This window comes from Balaenoptera physalus (assembly GCF_965194825.1).
Source record: "Balaenoptera physalus genome assembly, chromosome: X".
Lineage (NCBI taxonomy): Eukaryota > Metazoa > Chordata > Mammalia > Artiodactyla > Balaenopteridae > Balaenoptera > Balaenoptera physalus.
The window spans coordinates 48,158,448-48,183,173 of record NC_138903.1 but is presented as its reverse complement, the minus strand read 5'-3'; the positions used below and the strand labels follow the sequence as shown (position 1 = coordinate 48,183,173).

Genomic DNA, 24,726 nt, shown 5'->3' with positions numbered 1-24,726 from the left:
ACAAACAGTAAGAAAGAGAGAAGTGAGAGAGGAAGGTGAGGGAGGGAGTGAGAGAGACACTGACAAAGAGACAGAGGGAGGAAGGGGAGAGGAGAGAGAAAAACAAAGGCAGAGATAGAAAAATAGAGACACAGAAACAAAGATGAAATAGCCACAAAAAGAGAGATAGTGACAAAAAGCCAGAAAGACAGAAATAGGGAGGACCAGTGAAGAATAACAATATTGACAGGGCTGCCAACAGTAGTTGGCTGAGGGGGTGAGCAGGATCTAAAATCAGGACTACATTAACTTGGAGCAAAAGGTTACTGTTTTTCAATTTATTTAAACAAAGGCATCATATAGGCTAGTGCCAATCCTAGATGGAAATACACAGACTTGTATGGAAAAAAAAAGAAGCAGAGAGAGGCTGGCAAATAGCATAAACAAGACGACAGATATCAGAATGAAGTAAAAATAGAAAGAGAGGCAAGCCTTAATCACAGGCTGGGGAAAACACACACACACACAGCTTGGGTGGGAGTGGGGTGAAATTCGTCAACACATATAAAGAGGTTTGGCATAGCCCCAACTGACAGTGCACACCCACCTCCTTTCCCAACCTAAAGTAGTCATGGGTCACAAATTCCATGCTGGAGATGGAGCTGGGGAAGGGTTATGATCTACCTCTATTTGTTGGCTTTGCTCAGGTGCCATCTGTCCCCTTGAGGAGTTGTGTGATGTGGCCCACCAGTATGGGGCTCTGACCTTCGTGGATGAGGTTCATGCTGTAGGACTGTATGGGTCCCGGGGTGCCGGAATTGGGGAGCGTGATGGAATTATGCACAAGATTGACATCATCTCTGGAACTCTTGGTGAGTGAGTCCCTTGGGTTGACCTTATATACAATCCAGAAAGGAAGCCCCTAGAAGACCCTTTTCTTCCTCCTCCCCACAACTGCAGGAGCTATTCGGGTAGAATTTACAGCCCCAGGCTATGGAACTCCTGGATTCTCTCCTCCCACTCCCACCCCACTGCAGAGTTGCTGAGAAAGTCTGGGAGGGTTTTCTGAGAAGACCCCTGAGCCAGGCCAAATAGCCAAGTTCAACTCAGTGAGTGGAGAGTTGTGGTTCTAAACTCCTCCCCCACCCCAGCCCTAAGCTTCATTTTAGCTCCACTTTTGGGCCTAACCAGTTGATGGTCCCCACCCAGCTCCTGCGTATCTAGTCATTGCATATGGCAGGGCTTGAAAGTCCTATCTCAAAGCAGCAGAATTATCAGCTCTGTCTGCCTTGTCATGGACAGGGGAGATGAACAGAGGCCTGTGAAGGGAGTCTGGAGCTCCAGCTTTTGGTATACCTCCTTGTGTTACCTGGTGCATGACTCTGTTCCTTGGGGGATTGATAATGGGGTCTGTGCATATCCTCCTCATTCTCCTCCTTGTCTCCAGGCAAGGCCTTTGGCTGTGTGGGCGGCTACATCGCCAGTACCCGTGACTTAGTGGACATGGTGCGCTCCTATGCTGCTGGCTTCATCTTCACCACTTCACTGCCTCCCATGGTGCTCTCTGGGGCTCTGGAATCCGTGCGGCTGCTCAAGGGAGAGGAGGGCCAAGCCCTGAGGCGGGCCCACCAGCGCAATGTCAAGCACATGCGTCAGCTACTAATGGACAGAGGCCTTCCTGTCATCCCATGCCCCAGTCACATCATCCCCATTCGGGTGAGAGCCCCACACTGCCCATTGCCTTCTTCACCTATCTCTTCTGGGAGCCTTCTCACACCCAGCAAACCGACACCTGTCCCTGCCAATTCTGCTTTCTTGTTAACCATCCTCCTTATTGCCAGTTTTGTTACCCTTTTTGAAAAATTATCAGTCATTCTGGATTAGCCAGTCTTTTTTTTTGTTTGCATTATCTCATGCTTATTTTGCATTAGCTATTATCTCATGCTTATTAGACTGTCCTGACCCTCAGTTTTTTCAAACTGTGGATCAAGACCATTAATGTTTGGTGGGTTATGATTAGCATTAAAAAATAGAAGAAATAGAATAGGAAATGTTGGAGCACATCACACATAGTAAGGGTATCGTCTTATAAGAAATTTGTTTCAGTTGCATATATGCACGTTTATGTGTATGTGTGTATAGTACGGTCATGGTGTGAAATGTATTTCTTAACGGAGAACTGAAGTCAGAAAATAGAGAATCAAAAGCCATGGGGCTAGCTGCTACTTTGGATTCCCAACTATGTGTGTGTTTACTGCCTTTAAAAATGAACCGCTATTGTATGTATGTGCCACATCTTCTTTATCCATTCATCTGTCGACGGACACTTAGGTTGCTTCCATGTCCTGGCTATTGTAAATACAGCTGCAATGAACATTGTGGTACATGACTCTTTTGATGGACCTAGAGACTGTCATACAGAGTGAAGTAAGTCAGAAAGAGAAAAACAAATGCCGTATGCTAACACATATATATGGAATCTAAAAAAAAAAAAAAAAAGAAGGTTCTGAAGAACAGAGGGGCAGGACAGGAATAAAGACGCAGACGTTGAGAATGCACTTGAGGACATGGGGAGGGGGAAGGGTAAGCTGGGATGAAGTGAAAGAGTAGCATAGACATATATACATTACCAAATATAAAATAGATAGCTAGTGGGAAGCAGCTGCATAGCACAGGGAGATCAGCTCGGTGCTTTGTGACCACCTAGAGGGGTGGGATAGGGAGGGTGGGAGGGAGATGCAAGAGGGAGGAGATATGGGGATGTATGTATATGTATAGCGGATTCACTTTGTTATACAGCAGAAACTAACACACCAGTGTAAAGCAATTATACTCCAATAAAAATGTTAACCAAAAAAATGGACCGCTAATTCTTTCTTAAATGACATCTATTTGTGTGTGTCGGTAAGCTGGGGTATGGTAAGGACAATTTTTTGTGACCTTTATGGATGAGAATGGTCACTGTTCTTGGGCTAACCCAGTGTTCCCTTGAAAGACTGCTTTTGTAAATATGTTTTTTTAATTAACCCAGTGACAGCACCCCAGAGGTGGCTAGGGAGGGGGGTTTATCTTCTTACCCAGAACCACCCCAAATTAACATACTAGCTAAGTATGCTTGCTCTGCCAACAGCTTCAAGACAAGGTCCCTAGTGCCACCTCCACGTCCTTTCTTTTTTTTTTTTAATTGCAGTATAGTTGACTTACAATATTGTGTTAGATTCAGGTGTACAGCAAAGTGATTCAGTTATATATATATATATTTCAGATTATTTTCCATTATAGGTTATTACAAGATAGTAATAGTTCCCTGTGTTATATATTTAATAGTTCCCTGTGACTATAGTTCCTTGTGTTATGTAGTAAATCCTTGTTGCTTATGTATTTTATGTATAGTAGTTTGTATCTGTTAATCCCATACTCCTAATTTATCCCTCCCCTCCTCCCTTTCCCCTTAGGCATCCATGTTTGTTTTCTGTGAGTCTGTTTTCTTTATAGATTCATTTGTATTATCTTTTAGACTCCACATATAAGTGATATCATACAATATTTGTCTTTCTCTGTCTTACTTCATTTAGTATAATATTCTCCAGGTCCATACATGTTGCTACAAATGGCAATATTTCACTCTTTTTTATGGCTGAGTAATATTCCACTGTGTGTGTGTGTATGTGCTGCTATGAACATTGAGGTACATGTATCTCAAATTTGCTGCCTCTGAGCAACTCCTTGATGGAAATTCTAGACCTGCCACTGACTAAGCCTCTTATGAAAAAATATGTCCCAAAATTCAGTGGTGTTCCTTGATCTGGCTCCCTCCACCTACTTTATGGAGCTAGTGATAGTGATACCAGGGTGGCAGATACTGACAGCCTTTTCTCCTGAGCCCAGGTGGGTGATGCAGCGCTGAACAGCAGGATCTGTGATCTCCTGCTCTCCAAGCATGGCATCTATGTGCAAGCCATCAACTACCCAACTGTTCCCCGGGGTGAGGAGCTGCTGCGCTTGGCACCCTCCCCACACCACAGCCCTCAGATGATGGAAGACTTTGTGGGTAAGTCCTCAACATGGGTGCCTACAGTACTCTCCTTCCCTTCAGCCCCAGTATGTGAAGAAGTTGAGAATGGATGCCATTCAGTTTAAAAATATATTCCTGGAACATCTATTATGTGCCAGACCCTACACTAGGGTCATAAATGAATGAGAAACAGTCCTTATACTCATAGGGCTTCAGTTTGGTTGAGGAGATCATAGCAGATCCAAACAATGACTTCAAGGGCTGATCAAAGTTCAACAAAGACAATGTATGGGGGAGTTGTGGGAGCAGAGAGGAGCGGCCTGACCCAACCTGTGGGATTCAAGACAGGCTTCCTAGTGGAGGTGACACCTGAGTTGAGTCTTACAAAGCTGTGTGGTATTGGACCAAGAGAAGAAAGAAGGTGTAGAAGGGGTATTCCTAGCAGAAGGAAGAGCATGAAGAAAGGCAAGGAGGAGGGTGAGAAGTAGCCTGGGACTTATCAAGAACAATAAGCAGGTGTTACTGGAATGTAGGGTAGTAAGAATGGAGTGGTGGAGGGGAGTGTTTATCTATGAACCTGCAAAGACAACACAAGATTTAGAGGCTTGTAGAGCTGAGTAGCTTGGGTTTTATCCTGAAAGATGCCAGTTTAGACGCTCCCTGGTGGTCTAGTGGTTAGGATTCGGTGCTCTCTGAAAGATGTCAGTTTAGTCAATTCACCTAAAGTTTACTGGATTCCTGCTGGGTGCAGGGCCTGGCATAGAGCAGGTTCTCATTCTAGGTCTGTTGGGTGAAAGACACATAGGCAGTTGATGGTATAGCAAAGGAGACAGACATAAACATGGATCGTACTGGTCCAGTGTGATGATTCCAGTACTCTGGGAACTGGAAGGAGAGTGCTCCTTTATGGCTAGAGAGGGTATAGGAAGGGTGAAATTAAAGAGGCTTTATTGGTAAGGAAGTCCTGCTGCACCTTGAAGTACATGTGGTATGGTGTAAGGACATTCCAGAATAAGGGAATTCCACGAGCATGGACCTAGAGATAGGAAAACAGAGGGCATGCATGGGCAACAGTCATTCTGTTTGTCTGGAGCATAGGCAGAATGAGTCCCGGGAAGACAAGACAGGTAGGCGCCATTCATTCATTCATTTAAAAACATCAAATAATGCTAGCCAACATTTATTAAGTACTTACCATGTGCCAAGAACTGTTCTAAACACTTTACATGTATTAACTCATCTAATCCTCATGGGGTAGAGATGGTATTATTAGTATTTCCATTTTATACATGTAGAAATTGAGGCATAAAAATATATAATAACTGGTCCAAAGTCACACAGCTATTAGATTTGAACTGGAGAGTCTGTTTCTACATCCATGCTCATACCACTAGATCTATATACTACCTCTGTGAGCTAATGATCTAGACTTCTGGACCTTTTGCTCAGTCCTCTCACTTGCTCCAGGCTTCAATTATAGACCTCTCAGTACTCTCAGTTCTCCAAGTGTCCATTTATGCTGGGCTTTTGCAGAAAAGAAATATGAGAGGCATCCACCATGACTCCACCAGTCAGTCCTTCAATGTCATAGCCAACCCATCATGAAATCTTGCAAATGTTCTCTACAATCGCTCTCAAATGTCTTTTCTCCACTGCCACTTCTTTAAGCCATGTCAATGTGATTTCTTCCTAACTAATTTTCCTGCTTCTCTCTTGCTTCCTTCTAATCCCTTATCCATATTGACCACTAGAGGGATTTTTCTAAAAATCTGACCATATAGCTCTCTTGCCTAAACCTCTTCATTTTTCCCTATTGTCTAGACTAGAGCAGTGGTCTCCAAGGTGAGGTATGCAAGATGATCCATAGGGTAAGGGGATTTATTAGAATTTTATGTTTACTTTTTATCTTAAAAAATAGGAAATTAAGCATGACTGATATTGATCTCTAATATATAGAGTGACAATGATATATGTATATAGTATATAAAAATACATACATTGGAGGTACATACTACAACTTTTATACTAATAGGATGTATAAGCCCCCAAATTGGAGACAACTGGCCTGGAGAACAGTCAAAGCTCCTTGGCATGGCATTCAGTGCCTTCAACATGGTGATCTCTATGCCCTCACTTCTTGCCCACATTCATTTTGTTTCTCCAGCTACACTGAATGATTTATAGTTCCCTCATTTTGCTATAGCCTCTTACCTCTGAGATTTTGCTAATGATGCTCCCTTCTGATTGGAATGCCCTCCCTCACCCTTTACTCTGGTTTACTTCTTTTCATCTTCTAGACTTAATCAGGCATCCTTTCATTCATTCTTTCGACACATATTTATTATCTACTGTGTGCTAGACACTGTTCTACGTGCTGGGGATCCAGTAGTAAACAAAACAGACACAAATTCCCTATCCTTCTGGAACTTACATTCTAGTGGAAGGAGATAGTCAAAAAACACTTTAAAAAGTAAGTGCAAATTAAATAGCATGGTAGTTCTAAGCACTATGGAAAAAAAATAGAGCAGGAAAAAGGGGATAGAACGTGCTGGTTGGGGGGGTACATGGGCTAGCTTGGAGGAGGGTTGTAGCACTAAATGGAGTGTTATGGGTAGAGACCACCAAAGTGACACTTGAGCAAAGATATGAAGGAGGTGAAGGAGTTAGCTGGGCAGAAATCTAAGAGAAGGCCATGCCAGGCAGAAAGAACAGCCTAAGACAAGGAAGACCCTAACACAGCAGTATTCCTTCTGTATTTGAAGAACAATAAGTAGATGAGTGTGGATGGAGTGGTGTGAGCAAGAGGGAAAGAGACAGAAAACTGAGGAGGGGCAATGTGGGCTAGACTGTGTAGGGTTTTATAGGCCACTGGAAGGGTTATGGCTTTAACTCCGAAATGGAGAGCCTTCTGAAGGATTTAAGCAGAGGAGTAACATATCTGATTCAGGTTTTAAAAGAATTTCTCTGACTTCTATGTCGAGAATAGACTGAAAGAAAGACTGGGAGCAGGGAGATCCATTAGGGGGCTACTGTAATATTCTGGGTTAAGAAATGATGGTGGCTCAGACCTGAAAATAGCACTGTAGGTGATGAGACGTGGTCAGATTTTGAAGGTAGAGCCAATGGTATTTGTTGATAGACTGGATGTATAGTAGGAGAGAAAGGGAAAAATAAAGGATGGCTCAAACATTTTTGTACTGAGCAACTGGAATTGCCATCAACTGAGATGGGTAAGGCTGAAAGTAGGGTAGACTTGGTGGAGAGTATGGAGATCAGTAGCACAGTTGTGCTCATGTTAAGTTACAGATGCCTACTAGATATCCAGGTGGAGATATAGAAAGGCAATTGGATATACAAGTCTAGAATTCAAGATATAGCTTTGGGCTAGAGATGAAAATTTCAGAATCATTCAGCATACAGATGGTATTTAAAGCCATAAAACTAGATGAGATCACACAGGGAGTAGGCATGAAAAAAAGCCAGGGACAGAGACACAACTGAGGTACTTCTGACAGCAAGGTCAGGTTCTGTCCTCTGGGCTCCCACTCCCTCTAGGAAAAACCCTTGCCCCAGGCTCCCAGGTCACAATACTGACGACACTGTGTGGGTAGTGTCAGTGTCATCTTCCTCACCAGGTTAGGAGTTTCCAACTAGATGGATTCACTTCTTGAGCCACAGCATGTCCTGTACTTAGGGCTTGGTTCAGGCCAGGCCAGTATAGCTTCAAATTATGTCACATGAGTGCTTCTCAAACTTTTATACAACACAGCACCCATACACAAATGCTAACATTCATAGCACACAGTGGAGCAAACTGAGGAGGATACTTCTGGTTCCAAGACATCTCAAAGGGTTGAGGGGATCAATATCTTGGCACATCTGTAATGTGACACAGGGATTAAGACCTACTCTAACCAATTATTTCCCTCCCTTCCCCTCACTACCTTCAGAGAAGCTGCTGGCAGCCTGGACTGAGGTGGGGCTGCCCCTCCAGGATGTATCTATAGCTGCCTGCAACTTCTGTCGCCGTCCTGTGCACTTCGAGCTCATGAGTGAGTGGGAACGTTCCTACTTTGGGAACATGGGGCCCCAGTATGTCACCACCTATGCCTGAGAAACAAGCTGCCTTGTATCCCCACCACACCTGCACCTCTCTTGGGGCTGGGCCGCCTCCTGTCCTCTGCTTTGTTGTGTGCCTCTAGCTGACTTGAGCCTGAAAATAAAGAGCAAAGTGTAGCATTTGTAGCCCTTTGTTTGACAGAGAACAGACAACTACATTATACCTGACCCCTTCAGACAAGTGGCAGAGACATGAGGAAACCACTGATCACCTGTTGGTCTGACTGTCCCATTTTACTGATAGCGAAACTGAGATCCAGAGAGAGGAAGAGGCCAAAAACTACACAGTGAGTTACACAAAGATCCAGGACATTTGGCAGGTTTATATCAAATGGCTCTTTCCCCATGGTTTCAACAAAAATCCAGGGATTGACTCTTCATGCATAGGCCCAGAAACTCAGGCCCCAGGTAGCCTCTGAAGCCAGGAGGTGGAATCAGCCCAAACCAATCTGCCTGGAGGAAAGGACTGGTTCCCCAAAACTCTGGAGGTATTTTCCAACAGAGAGAATGGATGTCCTCCTCAATCCATTATCCTTTTTGCTTCTGACAGCACCTTACAGAACAAGACTTATCAGTTCTGTTTCCCAAGGTGAGAAAGAGGCTTGGCTATAGCAAGCAACTTGTTCAAGGCAATGCTCCCAAACTTTCTAGGTCATAATACACTGAAAACATTTGCATGGCACGCTTGGGTGAATTAATGGTATTACTTGTCTAGGAGGCAATCTTTCCTGACACTTGTGCAATTCCTGGTCCTGCCTGGCAACTCTAGGGTTGAGGGACCCATTTCTTTCCACCCTGTAACCCATTTGTGGCAGCTGTGAGACACATCAGTTGAGAAACATTGGTTTAAAGCTACACAGCCCACCTGAGCTTTCTGCCCCACCACACCCACCTCCCTTGCTGATCCAACCTCAGCAGTGCAGGGAACCCCAACAACTCAACAGAGCACCTTAATGGTGAGCACCACTCCTCCTTCCTCCCCTCTCCCTGGAAGTTATATCATCAGGTTACAGGCAGCTGGCAAACCCGGGACTGAGATAACATCTCTGACTCAGCTTTATGGAGCACATCCAAAATGTCCACATAACATGGTGCACTACAACAAAGACACGGACTTTATTTAGGCACAGATACATTTCCCAGCAAGGAAGGAAGGGGTTTAAAATCACAACTTCCTGGGGCAACTGGTTCTTCTGTAATTCTGAGAGAAAGGTGGGAAGTGGGGTGGGGGACTGGGTCACAGTATTAAGGCAAAAGAAGCTCACCAGTGAGGAGGAGCTAGGCAGGAAGAAAAGAGAGGAAGGGAGGCCTTGGAGGAAGAAGAAAAAGAGGAAAGGGAAGGGTCCCTGAGGAGGTGGAGGAGGAAGAGGCGGTCCTGAGGAAGGAGGAGGTAGCTTAGGAGGAAGCTGGCCTCAGACCATGTACAAGGTTAACCATGCCAGACATCCCTAGGCCTGGGTTGGTTCAGTTGGGCCTGCTCCAGAGGAAGAAGCTGCAGCGGGAGGAGGGGTCAGTGGGAGGACCCTGGGGCCTGGCACACATGTAGAAGTGGCGGCCCAGGTTGGGTCCTGGCTTCTTCACAGTTCGCATTACACACGGCTCCCTGTGGCCCCCACACAGGGGCATGGGCAAGGGCCCCCCCAGCAGAGACTTCCAGAATGAGGTCCGTACCTCCTTTTCATTCTTGGCCTCTGAAGCCTTGGCCCGCCCCGCCACCACACTGGCCATCACGTCCTCTTCTGAGGTCTTTGGGGTCACGAGGGTGCCCAGGCTAGGAAGCTCCAAGTTAGGAGAAGCTTGTGGACGACTGGAGGATGGCTGGAAGTAGCTCATCAGGTTTTTTTGGCCTCTACTGGAACCAGCTTGACTTGGCCGAGACCTGGTCGAGCGCACACGGGCTTTGTTTTGGCGCATCTGTACCGGTGTTTGATTGCTGAGCTGCAGCGCTGACTGCCTGAACACAGGATCTTGTTCGAGACGAACTAGGAATCTAAGGATCTTGAGCTGGGTGCCTGCAAACTCAGGGAGGAAGCGGGTGCACAGAGGTGGGCACTGTTTTGCCGGCACAGAGGACACGCTTAAGACTGCACCCACGGGGCAGTGGTCAGAGCCCATCACCTCAGGCAGCAAGAAGGAGGCCTGAAAGGTGTCCATGACCAGGGTCCTGTCCCCCAGCACGTAGTCAAGCCGAGAGCCATAGTTCAGATGGCGGGCGCCACTGACTGTGGACCAGCAGGTGAAGGCCCCCTTCTGCTTTGGGTGGAAGTATCGGTAGCTATCAATGAAGGGTCCCGTATGGGAACCAGCCTGGCACCCCAGGTTACTGAGCAAGTGGTCCATCCACTTGCGACCTGGGTCCTCTTCAAAGCATTCCTGGGGAAAGGGGAAGGAGACAAAGAAAGAGGCAGAACTAGATGCCTAGAACTGGAAGGGACTTAGATTAACTGCTTCATTTTACAGACAAGAAAATGTGGTTGTTTCAAAGAAAAATGCTCAAGGTCATACAGTCCAGAACTGGCTGAGCTGAGATTCACTTTCCACCCTTACTGATTTAAAAGGCCATGCTTCTTTTTCCCCTCTGCATCAGGCTACCTCTACCTTGCACTGGGCCATAAATTCCAGATCTGAAAGCTTGCTGTTAATTAATCAAAGCAATTCTCAGAACTGCTCATCAAGAGAATGGAAAACAGCAAGTTAAAAGTGGTTACCGACCAGAGCCTACCATCAAGCCTCTTAGATAGCCTCAACCACCAGAGGGCAGAGAGCAGAAGCAAGAAAAACTAAAATCCTGCAGCCTGTGGACCAAAAACCACAGTTACAGAAAGATAGAGAAGATGAAAAGGCAGAGGGCTATATACCAGATGAAGGAACAAGAAAAAACCGCAGAAAAACAACTAAATGAAGTGGAGATAGGCAACCTTCCAGAGAAAGAATTCAGAATAATGATAGTGAAGATGATCCAGGACCTCGGAATAAGAATGGAGGCAAAGATTGAGAAGATGCAAGAAATGATTAACAAAGACTTAGAAGAATTAAAGAATAAACAAACAGAGATGACCAATACAATAACTGAAATGAAAACTACACTAGAAGGAATCAATAGCAGAATAACTGAGGCAGAAGAACGGATAAGTGACCTGGAAGACAGAATGGCGGAATTCACTGCTGCGGAACAGACTAAAGAAAAAAGAATGAAAAGAAATGAAGACAGCCTAAGAGACCTCTGGGACAACATTAAACGCAACAACATTCGCATTATAGGGGTCCCAGAAGGAGAAGAGAGAGAGAAAGGACGAGAGAAAATATTTGAAGAGATTATAGTCGAAAACTTCCCTAACATGGGAAAGGAGATAGCCACCCAAGTCCAGGAAGCGCAGAGAGTCCCATACAGAATAAACCCAAGGAGAAACACGCCGAGACACATAGTAATCAAAGTGGCAAAAATTAAAGACAAAGAAAAATTATTGAAAGCAGCAAGGGAAAAACGACAAATAACATACAAGGGAACTCCCATAAGGTTAACAGCTGATTTCTCAGCAGAAACTCTGCAAGCCAGAAGGGAGTGGCATGATATACTTAAAGTGATGAAAGGGAAGAACCTACAACCAAGATTGCTCTACCCGGCAAGGATCTCATTTAGATTTGATGGAGAAATCAAAAGCTTTACAGACAAGCAAAAGCTAAGAGAATTCAGCACCACCAAACCAGCTCTACAACAAATGCTAAAGGAACTTCTCTAAGTGGGAAACACAAGAGAAGAAAAGGACCTACAAAAACAAACCCAAAACAATTAAGAAAATGGTCATAGGAACATACATATCGATAATTACCTTAAACGTGAATGGATTAAATGCCCCAACCAAAAGACATAGACTGGCTGAATGGATACAAAAACAAGACCCATATATATGCTGTCTACAAGAGACCCACTTTAGACCTAGGGACACATACAGACTGAAAGTGAGGGGATGGAAAAAGATATTCCATGCAAATGGAAATCAAAAGAAAGCTGGAGTAGCTATACTCATATCAGATAAAATAGACTTTAAAATAAAGAATGTTACAAGAGACAAGGAAGGACACTACATAATGATCCAGGGATCAATCCAAGAAGAAGATATAACAATTATAAATATATATGCACCCAACATAGGAGCACCTCAATACAAAAGGCAACTGCTAACAGCTATAAAAGAGGAAATCGACAGTAACACAATAATAGTGGGGGACTTTAACTCTTCACTTACACCAATGGACAGATCATCCAAAATGAAAATAAATAAGGAAACAGAAGCTTTAAATGACACAATAGACCAGATAGATTTAATTGATATATATAGGACATTCCATCCAAAAACAGCAGATTACACGTTCTTCTCAAGTGCGCACGGAACATTCTCCAGGATAGATCACATCTTGGGTCACAAATCAAGCCTCAGTAAATTTAAGAAAATTGAAATCATACCAAGCATCTTTTCTGACCACAACGCTATGAGATTAGAAATGAATTACAGGGAAAAAAACGTAAAAAAGACAAACACATGGAGGCTAAACAATACGTTACTAAATAACCAAAAGATCACTGAAGAAATCAAAGAGGAAATAAAAAAATACCTAGAGACAAATGACAATGAAAACACGACGACCCAAAACCTATAGGATGCAGCAAAAGCGGTTCTAAGAGGGAAGTTTATAGCTATACAAGCCTACCTAAAGAAACAAGAAAAATCTCAAGTAAACAATCTAACCTTACACCTAAAGAAACTAGAGAAAGAAGAACAAACAAAACCCAAAGTTAGCAGAAGGAAAGAAATCATAAAGATCAGAGCAGAAATAAATGAGATAGAAACAAAGAAAACAATAGCAAAGATCAATAAAACTAAAAGTTGGTTCTTTGAGAAGATAAACAAAATTGATAAGCCATTAGCCAGACTCATCAAGAAAAAGAGGGAGAGGACTCAAATCAATAAAATCAGAAATGAAAAAGGAGAAGTTACAACAGACACTGCAGAAATACAAAACATCCTAAGGGACTACTATAAGCAACTTTATGCCAATAAAATGGACAACCTGGAAGAAATGGACAAATTCTTAGAAAGGTATAACCTTCCAAGACTGAATCAGGAAGAAACAGAAAATATGAACAGACCAATCACAAGTAATGAAATTGAAACTGTGATTAAAAATCTTCCAACAAACAAAAGTCCAGGACCAGATGGCTTCACAGGTGAATTCTATCAAACATTTAGAGAAGAGCTAACACCCATCCTTCTCAAACTCTTCCAAAAAATTGCAGAGGAAGGAACACTCCCAAACTCATTCTATGAGGCCACCATCACCCTGATACCAAAACCAGACAAAGACACTACAAAAAAAGAAAATTACAGACCAATATCACTGATGAATATAGATGCAAAAATCCTCAACAAAATACTAGCAAACAGAGTCCAACAACATATTAAAAGGATCATACACCACGATCAAGTGGGATTTATCCCAGGGATGCAAGGATTCTTCAATATACGCAAATCAATCAATGTGATACACCATATTAACAAACTGAAGAATAAAAACCATATGATCATCTCAACAGATTCAGAAAAAGCTTTTGACAAAATTCAACACCCATTTATAATAAAAACTCTCCAGAAAGTGGGCATAGAGGGAACCTACCTCAACATAATAAAGGCCATATAAGACAAACCCACAGCAAACATCATTCTCAATGGTGAAAAACTGAAAGCATTTCCTCTAAGATCAGGAACAAGACAAGGATGTCCACTCTCACCACTATTATTCAACATAGTTCTGGAAGTCCTAGCCACAGCAATCAGAGAAGAAAAAGAAATAAAAGGAATACAAATTGGAAAAGAGGAAGTAAAACTGTCACTGTTTGCGGATGACATGATACTATACATAGAGAATCCTAAAACTGCCACCAGAAAACTGCTAGAGCTAATTAATGAATATGGTAAAGTTGCAGGATACAAAATTAATGCACAGAAATCTCTTGCATTCCTATACACTAATGATGAAAAATCTGAAAGAGAAATTATGGAAACACTCCCATTTACCATTGCAACAAAAAGAATAAAATATCTAGGAATAAACCTACCTAGGGAGACAAAAGACCTGTATGCAGAAAACTATAAGACACTGATGAAAGAAATTAAAGATGATACCAACAGATGGAGAGATATACCATGTTCTTGGATTGGAAGAATCAACATTGTGAAAATGACTCTACTACCCAAAGCAATCTACAGATTCAATGCAATCCCTATCAAATTACCAATGGCATTTTTTACGGAGCTAGAACAAATCATCTTAAAATTTGTATGGAGACACAAAAGACCCCGAATAGCCAAAGCAGTCTTGAGGCAAAAAAATGGAGCTGGAGGAATCAGACACCCTGACTTCAGACTATACTACAAAGCTACAGTAATCAAGACAATATGGTACTGGCACAAAAACAGAAACATAGATCAATGGAACAAGATAGAAAGCCCAGAGATTAACCCATGCACTTATGGTCAACTAATCTATGACAAAGGAGGCAAAGATATACAATGGAGAAAAGACAGTCTCTTCAATAAGTGGTGCTGGGAAAACTGGACAGCTACATGTAAAAGAATGAAATTGGAATACTCCCTAACACCATACACAAAAATAAACTCAAAATGGATGAGAGACCTAAATATAAGACTGGACACTATAAAATTCTTAGAGGAAAACATAGGAAGAACACTCTTTGACATAAATCACAGCAAGATCTTTTTTGATCCACCTCCTAGAGTAATGGAAATAAAAACAAAAATAAACAAGTGGGACCTAATGAAACTTCAAAGCTTTTGCACAGCAAAGGAAACCATAAACAAGACGAAAAGACAACCCTCAGAATGGGAGAAAATATTTGCAAATGAATCAACGGACAAAGGATTAATCTCCAAAATATATAAACAGCTCATTCAGCTCAATATCAAAGAAACAAACACCCCAATCCAAAAATGGGCAGAAGACCTAAATAGACATTTCTCCAAAGAAGACATACAGACGGCCACGAAGCACATGAAAAGCTGCTCAACATCACTAATTATTAGAGAAATGCAAATCAAAACTACAATGAGGTATCACCTCACTCCTGTTAGAATGGGCATCATCAGAAAATCTACAAACAACAAATGCTGGAGAGGGTGTGGAGAAAAGGGAACCCTCTTGCACTGTTGGTGGGAATGTAAATTGATACAGCCACTATGGAGAACAATATGGAGGTTCCTTAAAAAACTAAAAATAGAATTACCATATGACCCAGCAATCCCACTACTGGGCATATACCCAGAGAAAACCGTAATTCAAAAAGACACATGCACCCGAATGTTCATTGCAGCACTATTTACAATAGCCAGGTCATGGAAGCAACCTAAATGCCCATCAACAGACGAATGGATAAAGAAGAAGTGGTACATATATACAATGGAATATTACTCAGCCATAAAAAGGAACGAAATTGAGTCATTTGTTGAGACGTGGATGGATCTAGAGACTGTCATACAGAGTGAAGTAAGTCAGAAAGAGAAAAACAAATATCATATATTAATGCATGTATGTGGAACCTAGAAAAATGGTACAGATGAGCCAGTTTGCAGGGCAGAAGTTGAGACACAGATGTAGAGAATGGACATATGGACACCAAGGGGGGAAAACTGCGGTGAGGTGGGGATGGTGGTGTGCTGAATTGGGCGATTGGGATTGACATGTATACACTGATATGTATAAAATTGATGGCTAATAAGAACCTGCAGTATAAGAAAACAAACAAAACAACTAATACTAAACTTTCATTGGGATATTTGTATGGAAATATGTTAATATAAATGTTTCAGACATTACATGAAATTCCTAAAAATCTTATATTTGTATTTGTATGGAAATATGTATGGAAATATGTTAATATAAATGTTTCAGACATTACATGAAAAAAAAAAAAAAAAAAAAAAGTGGTTACCTCCAGGAAGTAGGGCTGAGGTTAGGAGTTAAGAAGCCTGTTGCCTTTTCATGTAAACCCTCTGGTACTATTTGGCTTATCTTGTTGTGTGTGTCAAAGCCTTCACTGACCAACCCCCCTTCCTGAGCTGAGGGACTCCAGGGTTTCAGGTCTGAATACTTCCTTTGGCTCTGATCCCTAATTCATCATCCATGCAATCCACTCACCCACTCATTCAATGCAACAAATGTTCAAAGAACACTGATTATGTGCCAGGCATGATACTAGAGACAAAGTGGGACCATGATCTTATCTTGGGGACCAACAAGGCTTCCTTTCAGGAAGTGATCTGGAGCTGAGAAGTGAAGGCTGAGCAAGAGTAACCCAGGCAGAGGGTGTTACAAATTGAGAGAACTACTTCTGTGATGGGTCTGTGGAGGGAGGGGACAGTATACCCAAAAGACTTGAGGGGCAACCGGACTGACTATCAAGAGATGATGGTCACTTAGACTAGGGTGGTGCCAGAGGAGACAAAATGAAATTAAGAGATGATTTGGAGCTAGAATCAACAGTACTCACTGACCAATTGAATGGGAGAGGTGGGTAGAGAAGAAGAACACTAACACAATTCCCTAGCTTCTGGTTGGAGCAACCAAGAGGACGATGGTACTATTTAGGGAGATGAGACTAGAAGAGCCGGTCTTGTGGGAAGTAGACATATTCTGTTATTTTGGAAAGATTGTGTTTCTCATGTGATCTGGTATTATTAGTTCTCTTTCCTTGGGAAAAAAAGAATGTAGGAAGTGCACTCGAGATATCTAAGATATTTCTAAACTAAGAAGAGAAGGCATAAAGGTATATAACACTATCACAGGAAGCAGCAAAAACAGACTAAGTAAACACGGATAAGGAATAAGGTAGGGAGGATTGAAGGCTTGCAGTCTGTAGTGTACACTCCCTTCCCCACCGCCACCACCACCACCACCACCACGTCTCTCATTATCCCATTTCTGCTCATTTTCCCAGCTGGGAGACACATCTATGTTCCTGTGGCTCTTCTGCAAACTAATCAAGGAATCTTCCTACAGCCTCTTCTTTGAGCCAAGCCTACTGCTGAGTTGGACTGTGCCAGTATAAGTTACTTATCCCTCCCCTTATGAGGCAAGCTATGATGAGAACTGACTTGGAGATTCTAGGGCAGTGGTCCTCAAGCCTGAATATACAATAAATCAGCCTGGGAGCTTTTAAAACATACTGCTACCCTGGCCCCACACCCAATAGATTCTGATTTAATTGGTCTAGGGTTGTACCAAGGTATTGACATTTTTGTAAAAGCTCCTTGTACTAACGTACTTTCAGGGGTTGAGAACCATTGGCCTAGAGGGACTCAGAGATGAGAGGTTCATACAAGAAAAGAAAACAGAGGGAGGGGATGCCTACCAATTCAGGGGACAGTGAGAAAAGCCAAAATGAGAATAACTTTTGCAATGGGCAGAGGAGACGACCTGGCTGGAGTGGATGGAGTGTGTAGCGGTGCTGAGGATGGAAACGGAGACTGGGCACAGACAAGAAAGAGTTTTGAATGCCAGGCCTGTGTGTTTTCTCTGCATCACAAAGGTAATAGGGAGGTGTTGAAGGTCCATGAGCAGGAAACATAGTATATTAGGGAAATGATCAAGGCAATGTGGAGTTCCAGGCCCTTGAAATCTGACTGAAACTCTCCAGCCCCATCTCCTGCTACTCACCTTCCTTCTCTGTCACCCCCTAACAAGAATGGGACTTGTAGTTCCCAATGCACACCAGCCGAATTCTCACCTTGCAGCCTTTGCTCATCATGCTAGAATTCTTTGCTCCCCACCCCAAAGCTCTGTTCTACTCATCTTTTAAGATTCAGCCATTTTAAGATATCTCCCCCGATGTCCTGGCTGGCCCGAATCCTATTTCCGGGCTCTCCTAACCTCCTGGGCTGCTGTCTCTGCCTCAGCCCTGAAAACACCATTCTATAATTGACTGGTCATGTGTCCATACCCCACCACCATGCTGAAAGCTCTGAGGGGTCGAGCCAGAACTGACTACTAGTTGAGTCCACAGCACAATCCTCAGTGCTTTGAGAATAGAATTTCAAACTAAGCTCTGCTTTTCCATGAAGGAAGCTTGCCCCTGGGCCAAAAAACCAGCATTGATTGGCTGGCTAAACAGAACCATAGTCAGGAGTGAGGTCAAAGGCCTAGAGGGAGCCTTACCAGGTTGACTGCATCCCAGTGGTCAATAGGGCGGTGAGCTGTATTCAGGTCCCCCAGAATGATAACATGGCTGAAAAACATAAAATGAATGTCCAGAAAGGGAAGCAGTAGTCCTGGCCCATCTACTTTCTCCTGGGCCCAAGATCTCAGATAGGCCACCTGCCATATAGAGGTCAAGGTGGGATCCAATGGCAAGTCATAATAACCTGCCTCTCCAATTTCAGTATAACCTTGACGCCTTTTACAACTGACCAACCCAATTCTGATCTCCAAAGGTAACCCTGTTCCCTGTTTGACATGATTGTCTCACTTATCTCTACCTAATGGCATCTTTCTGGTCCTTCAAAGATGAGCTCAGGTACCACTCCCTCTAGGAAGCATCCCTCGATTACGCCAACCTACCCTCACTTTCCTGTCCCTCCCTGGGATAAGACTTTTCATTTGTTCCCAAGTACGTTACCTTCCTCATCTCATTTCATCCTTAAAACTATACTCTGAGGTAGGGATTCATACACTTATTTTACAAAAGAGAAAATAGAGGCAACACTAGCCTTCGGGCTCACAGTGAGTAAAAGGAGGAGCTGGGATAGGTGCTCAGAGGTATCTGAGTACAAAACCCATATTTGTGTTACTTTACCTGGTCCCCACAGCTCTTATAGACAGCAGGGCCTATTCTGGTGGGCATGCTGGTGTCTACAACTAGGCTATAAATGAACTCAAAAGACAAAGATCCCATATCCCTCTCAGTGGACCTTGACACGGGGCTGGGCACCCAGGACAAGCTCAAGGAAGCCTTGCTGCCCAGGTTTGCAGTACCTGCCAGCTGCCAGGAGGGCTTCTGCTCGGATCTGCAGCAAGCGATAGAAGCGCATCTTAAAGGCGAGCCGCTCAGGCTTCCCAGGGTCCGCATGGGGGCAGTACACGTTGATTAGGGTCAAGGTCTTCTCCTTCCCTTCCCATGTGCTGGGGAGAATAGAACCGGCCCCCCAAAAAGGGGTCACTTTCAAGCCACCCTTCCCCTCCCCACACCATGTGGTTTCCACTTAATGATTGTCTGTGGGATGGAAGTGAAAGAAAGGGATAGAGAGACATGAACAAGCTGGCATACACAGGACTTGAGGACTGACTACATCTAGGATGACACTCAGGTAAACCAGGTGATGGTCCTGCCATTCACAAAGATAGGACACAGAAAGAAGCAACCTGGGGCAGTAAAGTTGGCTAACTTGCTTCTGAGGCACCTGTGGTAAAAAAGAGAGCTAGTCCTCCCGGCCAGGCTCCCTCTCCCCCCGCCCTGCCACAGAAATAGAGAACTCAAGGCTCAGAAGAGAATATGATTTGTTCAGGGTCACATAGCAGGTTGCCTTGCCAGGACTGAAGTCTAGGAAAGGCAAGTTTGGGAAGTTTTCCATGGTGAATGCATGTTTATAAGGCAAGCCTTAGAATCACCACATTCACAGAGTTGAACCAGCGATGCTCGGTGACAGGCGGATGTGGGCTATTACCAGATCTTGTGTTGTGTGAGGAGGGCCCGGCCCTCACTATCCAGAGCTCGAAGCTCCTCTTGGGTGAAGTCATCCATGTTTCCGTAGCAACCCACGTCCCCATTCTGAGTGGCAAGTAGGCCACTCAGGCCTTCTTCAGCAGCCACTGGGGTAGCACTGTCCTTACAGAAGGTGGCTACACCTGGAGACAGAGAGGGTACTCTGAGCAGGCCTGGCAGCCAACAGCCTATTGCCCCTGCAGAGGTCACCCGACTCATCTTCATCAAGTGCGGCTCTCTTGATGACTCCCCCAACTCAAGGGCCATGGATGCCTGAGGCAACTCTACTCAAACCCTGGAGTTTCAGTTCCTTCATCTAGAAAAGCTGCAGATTAATAACAGCTAATATTCTAAGTGCTTTACATGGTAGGTGCTCAGAAAATGTTAGCTATTATTATTATCACATGGATTAATTAGTTTAGTCCTTGTAATAGCCCTAAGAAGTACACATTATCCCCCTTTTCCAACTGAGGAATTTGAGGCATAAAGAGGTTAAGTAGCTTGCCAGAGGGTACGCAGCTAGGAAGTGAGTTAGGATCCAAACTCAGGCAGTCTGGCTCCAGAGCTCATACAACTAACCATCACACTACTGTGTTTCTGAGATCCAATATTATACATAAAAACTATCCTTCATATAACCTGATATGGCTTTAGCTCTGTGGATGAAAAGCCTACATTTCTTATTACCTTCTCATTAAATATTGAAAACCCTTTCCCACCTGTCTCCATCACTTTAAAGTCCCCAGAAAGCCCCATTTACCAGAATAGCCACTACGGTTGCGGCTGAAGCTGAAATAGGAGTTACAGCCCTCAATGATAGCCAGGGGCTCTGTCAGCACATCCCCTGGAAAAAAAAACATGTAAGATTACATCAGAGATAAAACTAGGACCCAGGACACAGAAAGGCTTGGAATTACAGCTATAGGCTAATTTCTTGCACACATCAGAGCCAGGGTAGAAGGGAATATCAAGTATCTATGATAAGAAGAGAAGCTAAAAGAGTGGGGACTAGAGAGAGAATTGTTATCAGAATTACGAGAAAGGGGAAGACTACTGAATGGGAGGTGAAGAATTACGTGGGAGGAGGCTAGGTGACTAGGTGGCTGGAGGAAGTTGGGGGTGGGAAATGGACATATGGGAGAGAGAACTGGGAATCTGAGCTGGGAGTAGGAGGTAGGAGAGGGAATTCAAGGATTTGAACTGAGGATGGAGGGAAAGTAGGTAATGGGTCTTAGAGGGAGATGGGTGGGAGAGGGAAGGAATCAGGGGATTGAGCTGTGGGGGAGAGGGAATTAGAGGGTCTAAGTTTGGGGTAGGACATGAGGTAGAAATGATGAGAAGCTCTCAGTTGGGGAGGAGAGATGGCGGTAGAGATAAGGGGAACTGGGGATCGGAGACAGAAGTTTAAAAAGGAGGAAATTAGGGAGTCTAAACTGGGGGCAAAGATGGTGTGAGAATTAAAGGATATGAACTGGGGTCAGAAAAGGGGAATTGGGGGTGTCTGACTTGGGAGTGGGAGATGTAAAGTGTGTGGCGGGAGGAAATTTGGGGGACTGAGCTGTGTCAGGAGAATGAGCAGGAATTAGAGGATCTGAAAGAAGATGGAGATTGCAAGGGGGAGGGAATTATGGTTCTGCTGAGGCCAGGAGATGACGTTGGAATTAGGAGATCTAGCTGGAGTGCGAAATACAGAGGGGGGATCGGGATTCCAGACGGGCTCTAAGGGGAGGACTCTAAGGATAGAGAAATGGGAAAGTGAAATGATATGGAGCAGAGAGCAAAAGTTAGCGGAAAAGGGAAAGTGTGGTAGGGATCCTGAATCCTTGAGCGCTCACTGGTTACTTTGGTCTCCTGAAGACAGACGATGTCAGCATCCAGCTTGTCCAAAATGCGCCCCATGGCCATGGCGGTACAATTGCTGGGTTCCTCGTATCCCACCCCTTGCACGGGGCTCCGAATCCCATTGATGTTCCAGCTCACCACGCGCAACATGCTGACAGCTAACTGCAATGCCTTTAAGCCCGCGCCCCACGTAGGCGCGAGCAAAAAACCGAAAACGAAGTCCGCCAGGCCTGGCCTTCCGCGCGCGCACTTGCGCAGGCGTTCTTGTGCGTGCCGCAAAAGCGTCGGACACACATGGGGCGGGGATTCAAGCCCTTCAGTTTTCATTGGCGGGAGAAGCGGAAGCTGCAGGGGGCGGTGAGGTCGCTTAGGGGCAATGAATAGTGGGAGGAAGGCCAGTGGTTGGGTTCCTGTCCCTACCACCCAACAATGGATTACGTGCCTGAGTCTGAGTGCGTTTCTGCTCTGCTGAAAAGTCCCCTTGGTGCTTTCGATTACTTACAAACGAGATTTTACCACTTTTTAAGTGGCGGAACCTTAAGCGGAACCGCGCAGCGACCGAAGCCCCGCCCCCAGTGTTCAGACTGCAACCCTGAGTACGAGGAGGGCTGCGGCACCCAGCGACTAGGGAGTGGCTGGCGTAACCGCGCTTGTAAATGTGGGAGGGGGAATGCGCGAAGGGAACTTTGCGGCCGGAGGAGGGAGCAATAAGAAATAAGAAACGCACTCCATTTTGGAAATTAAGATCTTGCTGGTCGTCGGTCATCGTTTGCAAATACTTTCTCCCAGTCCTTAGGTCATCTTTTCATTTTGTTTATGGTTTCCTTTGTTGTGCAAAAGCTTTTAAGTTTGATTAGGTCCCATTTGTTTATTTGCTTTATTGCTTTTGCCTTGGGAGACTGATCTAAGACGATATTACCAGGAGTTATGTCTGAAAGTCTTTAAACCATTTTGAATTTATTTTCATGTATGGTGTGAGTCTTCTAACTTCATTGATTTACATAAGGCTGTCCAGCTTTCCCAGCACCACTTGCTGTAGAGACTGTCTTTTCTCCGTTGTAAGTTCTTGCCTCCTTTGTCCAAGATTAATTGAAAGTAGGTGTGTGGGTTTATATCCAGGCTTTCTATTCTGTTCCATTGATCTATATGCTTTTGTGCCCAAAGAATCTTAATTAAAAATGTTTAAAATGGTAAATTTTTATGTTATGTATATTTTACCATAATTAAAAATAATAATAATAAAAGGAATGAGGAACCATCACCTCTACCTAGTTCCAAAACATCACCCCAAAGGGAAACACATACCCATTACGCATTAAGCAGTTAGTCCCTATGCCCTCCACTGCCAGCACCTTTATGGCATCAATTTGCTTTCTGTTCCTGTGGGTTTACCTATTTTTGATATTTCATATAAATGAAATCTTTGCAAAATGTACTAAATACCACTTAATTGTACACTTTAAAATTGTTAATTTTATGTTCAAATTTACCTCAATTTTTTAATGCATATACACACTACAATATATAAAATAGAGAAACAACAAGGACCTACTATACAACACAGGGAACTTAATACTCTGTAATAACCTATATGGGAAAAATCTGAAAAAGAATAAACAGTATATGATGTATTTTGCTGTACACCTGAAACTAACACAACATTGTAGATCAACTATACTCCAATATAAAATATTTTTTTTAAAAAGGGGGGGAATAATGAAATGTTCTATGTGTAGTGATATGGAAAGATCCCAAAACATATTGGGCAGTGGCAGGCTGCAGAATAGTGAGTATTGAACCTTTTCAATAAACCACGGGGAAAATGAGGGGAAAAAAGAAGCACTCTAACGGAGTAAGATTTAGAAGAGGGCCTCTGGCTTTATTGGGCTGGGGGAGGGGGATGGGGAAGCTGTATCAAGCCCACCCTGTAGTCATTATTTGTCTTGGGCCTTATAGCATCCCTTAGGATGTGGCCTGACAGGTGCTTTCTCTTTGCTCCATTTCTCAGATGATTAAAGTCAAGGCCAAGAGAGTTTAAGTGGGCTACCCAAGTTCCAGAGCAGCACTGTCTTCCAATATAACCCATGGCTCTTCCATATGCATTATCTCATTTCATTATCAGGGCAACACTGTAAGGGGCATTGAGGCTAAGTAAGAGAGGTTCAGTGAATTCACCCCAGTATCACAGTATCACAGAAGCAGTAGAGCCAGGATTCAACCCCTGTCTTAATCAGCCCAAGGAATACTTTCCTGAGTAAGTTTTTTCTAACCTCCCCAGTTAGATCTTTTCCTCTGGGCCCCCCACACCACCCTATGGTCCATTCTGTCACAGCACTTACAATGCACAGCTACCACTGATTTCTATTTCTGTCACTAGACTGCTAACAGCTTGAGAGCAATGACCATATCTGATTCATCTTGTTAGCCCCATCCCCTAATATAGCGCATAACACATATTAGGAGTTAATAAATATTTGTTGAATGAATGAACAAATAAAGGGCAATAGCAAGAGCATCAACAGGTTAGTGACTTGTTTTTGATAACATAAAAATAGAAATAATAGACATGCCCAATGTCCAGGGAAAAGCATAACTTCGCATCCTTAGGTTCCTCACCCAGAACTGTGGCATAATTACTTTTCCCCCAGAATTCCATAGCCTTAAAACCATCATTCTCAGTGTCTGCAAAAAAGGCCCAAAGAGACGCTTTTCCTCCTGGAGGACTTAAAGGTTACATTCCAGTTGTTGCCATCAGAAAATAGCCCTGCAATTAAAATTAAGATGTTGGTGCTTTAAGCTTTTCCATGTTTTGGTGGTTATTGGCTTAGGATTGAGTCCCCAGAGTGGAATAATTAGGACAAAGGAAATGAACATTTTTATTGCTCTTGCTTCATATTGCCAAATCACTTTCCAGTAGGGGATCATGCTGATTTACACTGAAGACCAATCTGAACCAGCCCTAAGGAAATCCAGATCTTGCCTGTTTACATTGCTGGTTTTC

The 24,726-nt window shown here is 43.7% G+C and overlaps 2 protein-coding genes across 3 annotated transcripts in view; one reads left to right on the top strand and one right to left on the bottom strand.

The window, feature by feature from the left end:
* Positions 1 to 8,230, top strand: part of ALAS2 (5'-aminolevulinate synthase 2) — a 28,703-nt gene extending 20,473 nt beyond the window's left edge. Inside the window, exons 8-11 of the mRNA XM_082445181.1 lie at positions 687 to 851; positions 1,427 to 1,695; positions 3,868 to 4,030; positions 7,945 to 8,230. Of these exons, the coding sequence (XP_082301307.1) occupies positions 687 to 851; positions 1,427 to 1,695; positions 3,868 to 4,030; positions 7,945 to 8,108 (761 nt within the window). The 3' untranslated portion in view covers positions 8,109 to 8,230. The remainder of the gene's footprint in view (positions 1 to 686; positions 852 to 1,426; positions 1,696 to 3,867; positions 4,031 to 7,944) is intronic.
* Positions 8,231 to 9,210: 980 nt separating this feature from the next.
* On the bottom strand, positions 9,211 to 22,005 carry APEX2 (apurinic/apyrimidinic endodeoxyribonuclease 2). Of its 2 annotated transcripts, none has more exons than XM_082445182.1 (6): positions 21,719 to 22,005; positions 20,644 to 20,727; positions 19,846 to 20,026; positions 19,157 to 19,303; positions 18,341 to 18,410; positions 9,211 to 10,486 (listed from the first exon to the last, which is right to left on the bottom strand). In XM_082445182.1, exons 1-6 carry the CDS (start codon positions 21,873 to 21,875, stop codon positions 9,578 to 9,580), a joined length of 1,548 nt encoding a protein of 515 aa, XP_082301308.1. In that variant the 5' UTR covers positions 21,876 to 22,005; the 3' UTR covers positions 9,211 to 9,577. The 2 variants fall into 2 exon arrangements, with proteins under 2 accessions (XP_082301308.1, XP_082301309.1); XM_082445183.1 differs by having other exon boundaries at positions 21,726 to 21,855.
* Positions 22,006 to 24,726: the final 2,721 nt, after the last annotated feature.

Coding starts and splice junctions, on each gene's coding strand:
- APEX2 (XM_082445182.1), bottom strand. CDS start 21,875: ATGTTGCGCGTGGTGAGCTGGAACATCAATGGGATTCGGAGCCCCGTG. Junction 20,728..21,718: donor TCAGGAGACCAAAGTAACCA/GTGAGCGCTCAA, acceptor TTTTTTTTCCAG/GGGATGTGCTGACAGAGCCC. Junction 10,487..18,340: donor ACTGGGATGCAGTCAACCTG/GTAAGGCTCCCT, acceptor CCCTTTCCCCAG/GAATGCTTTGAAGAGGACCC.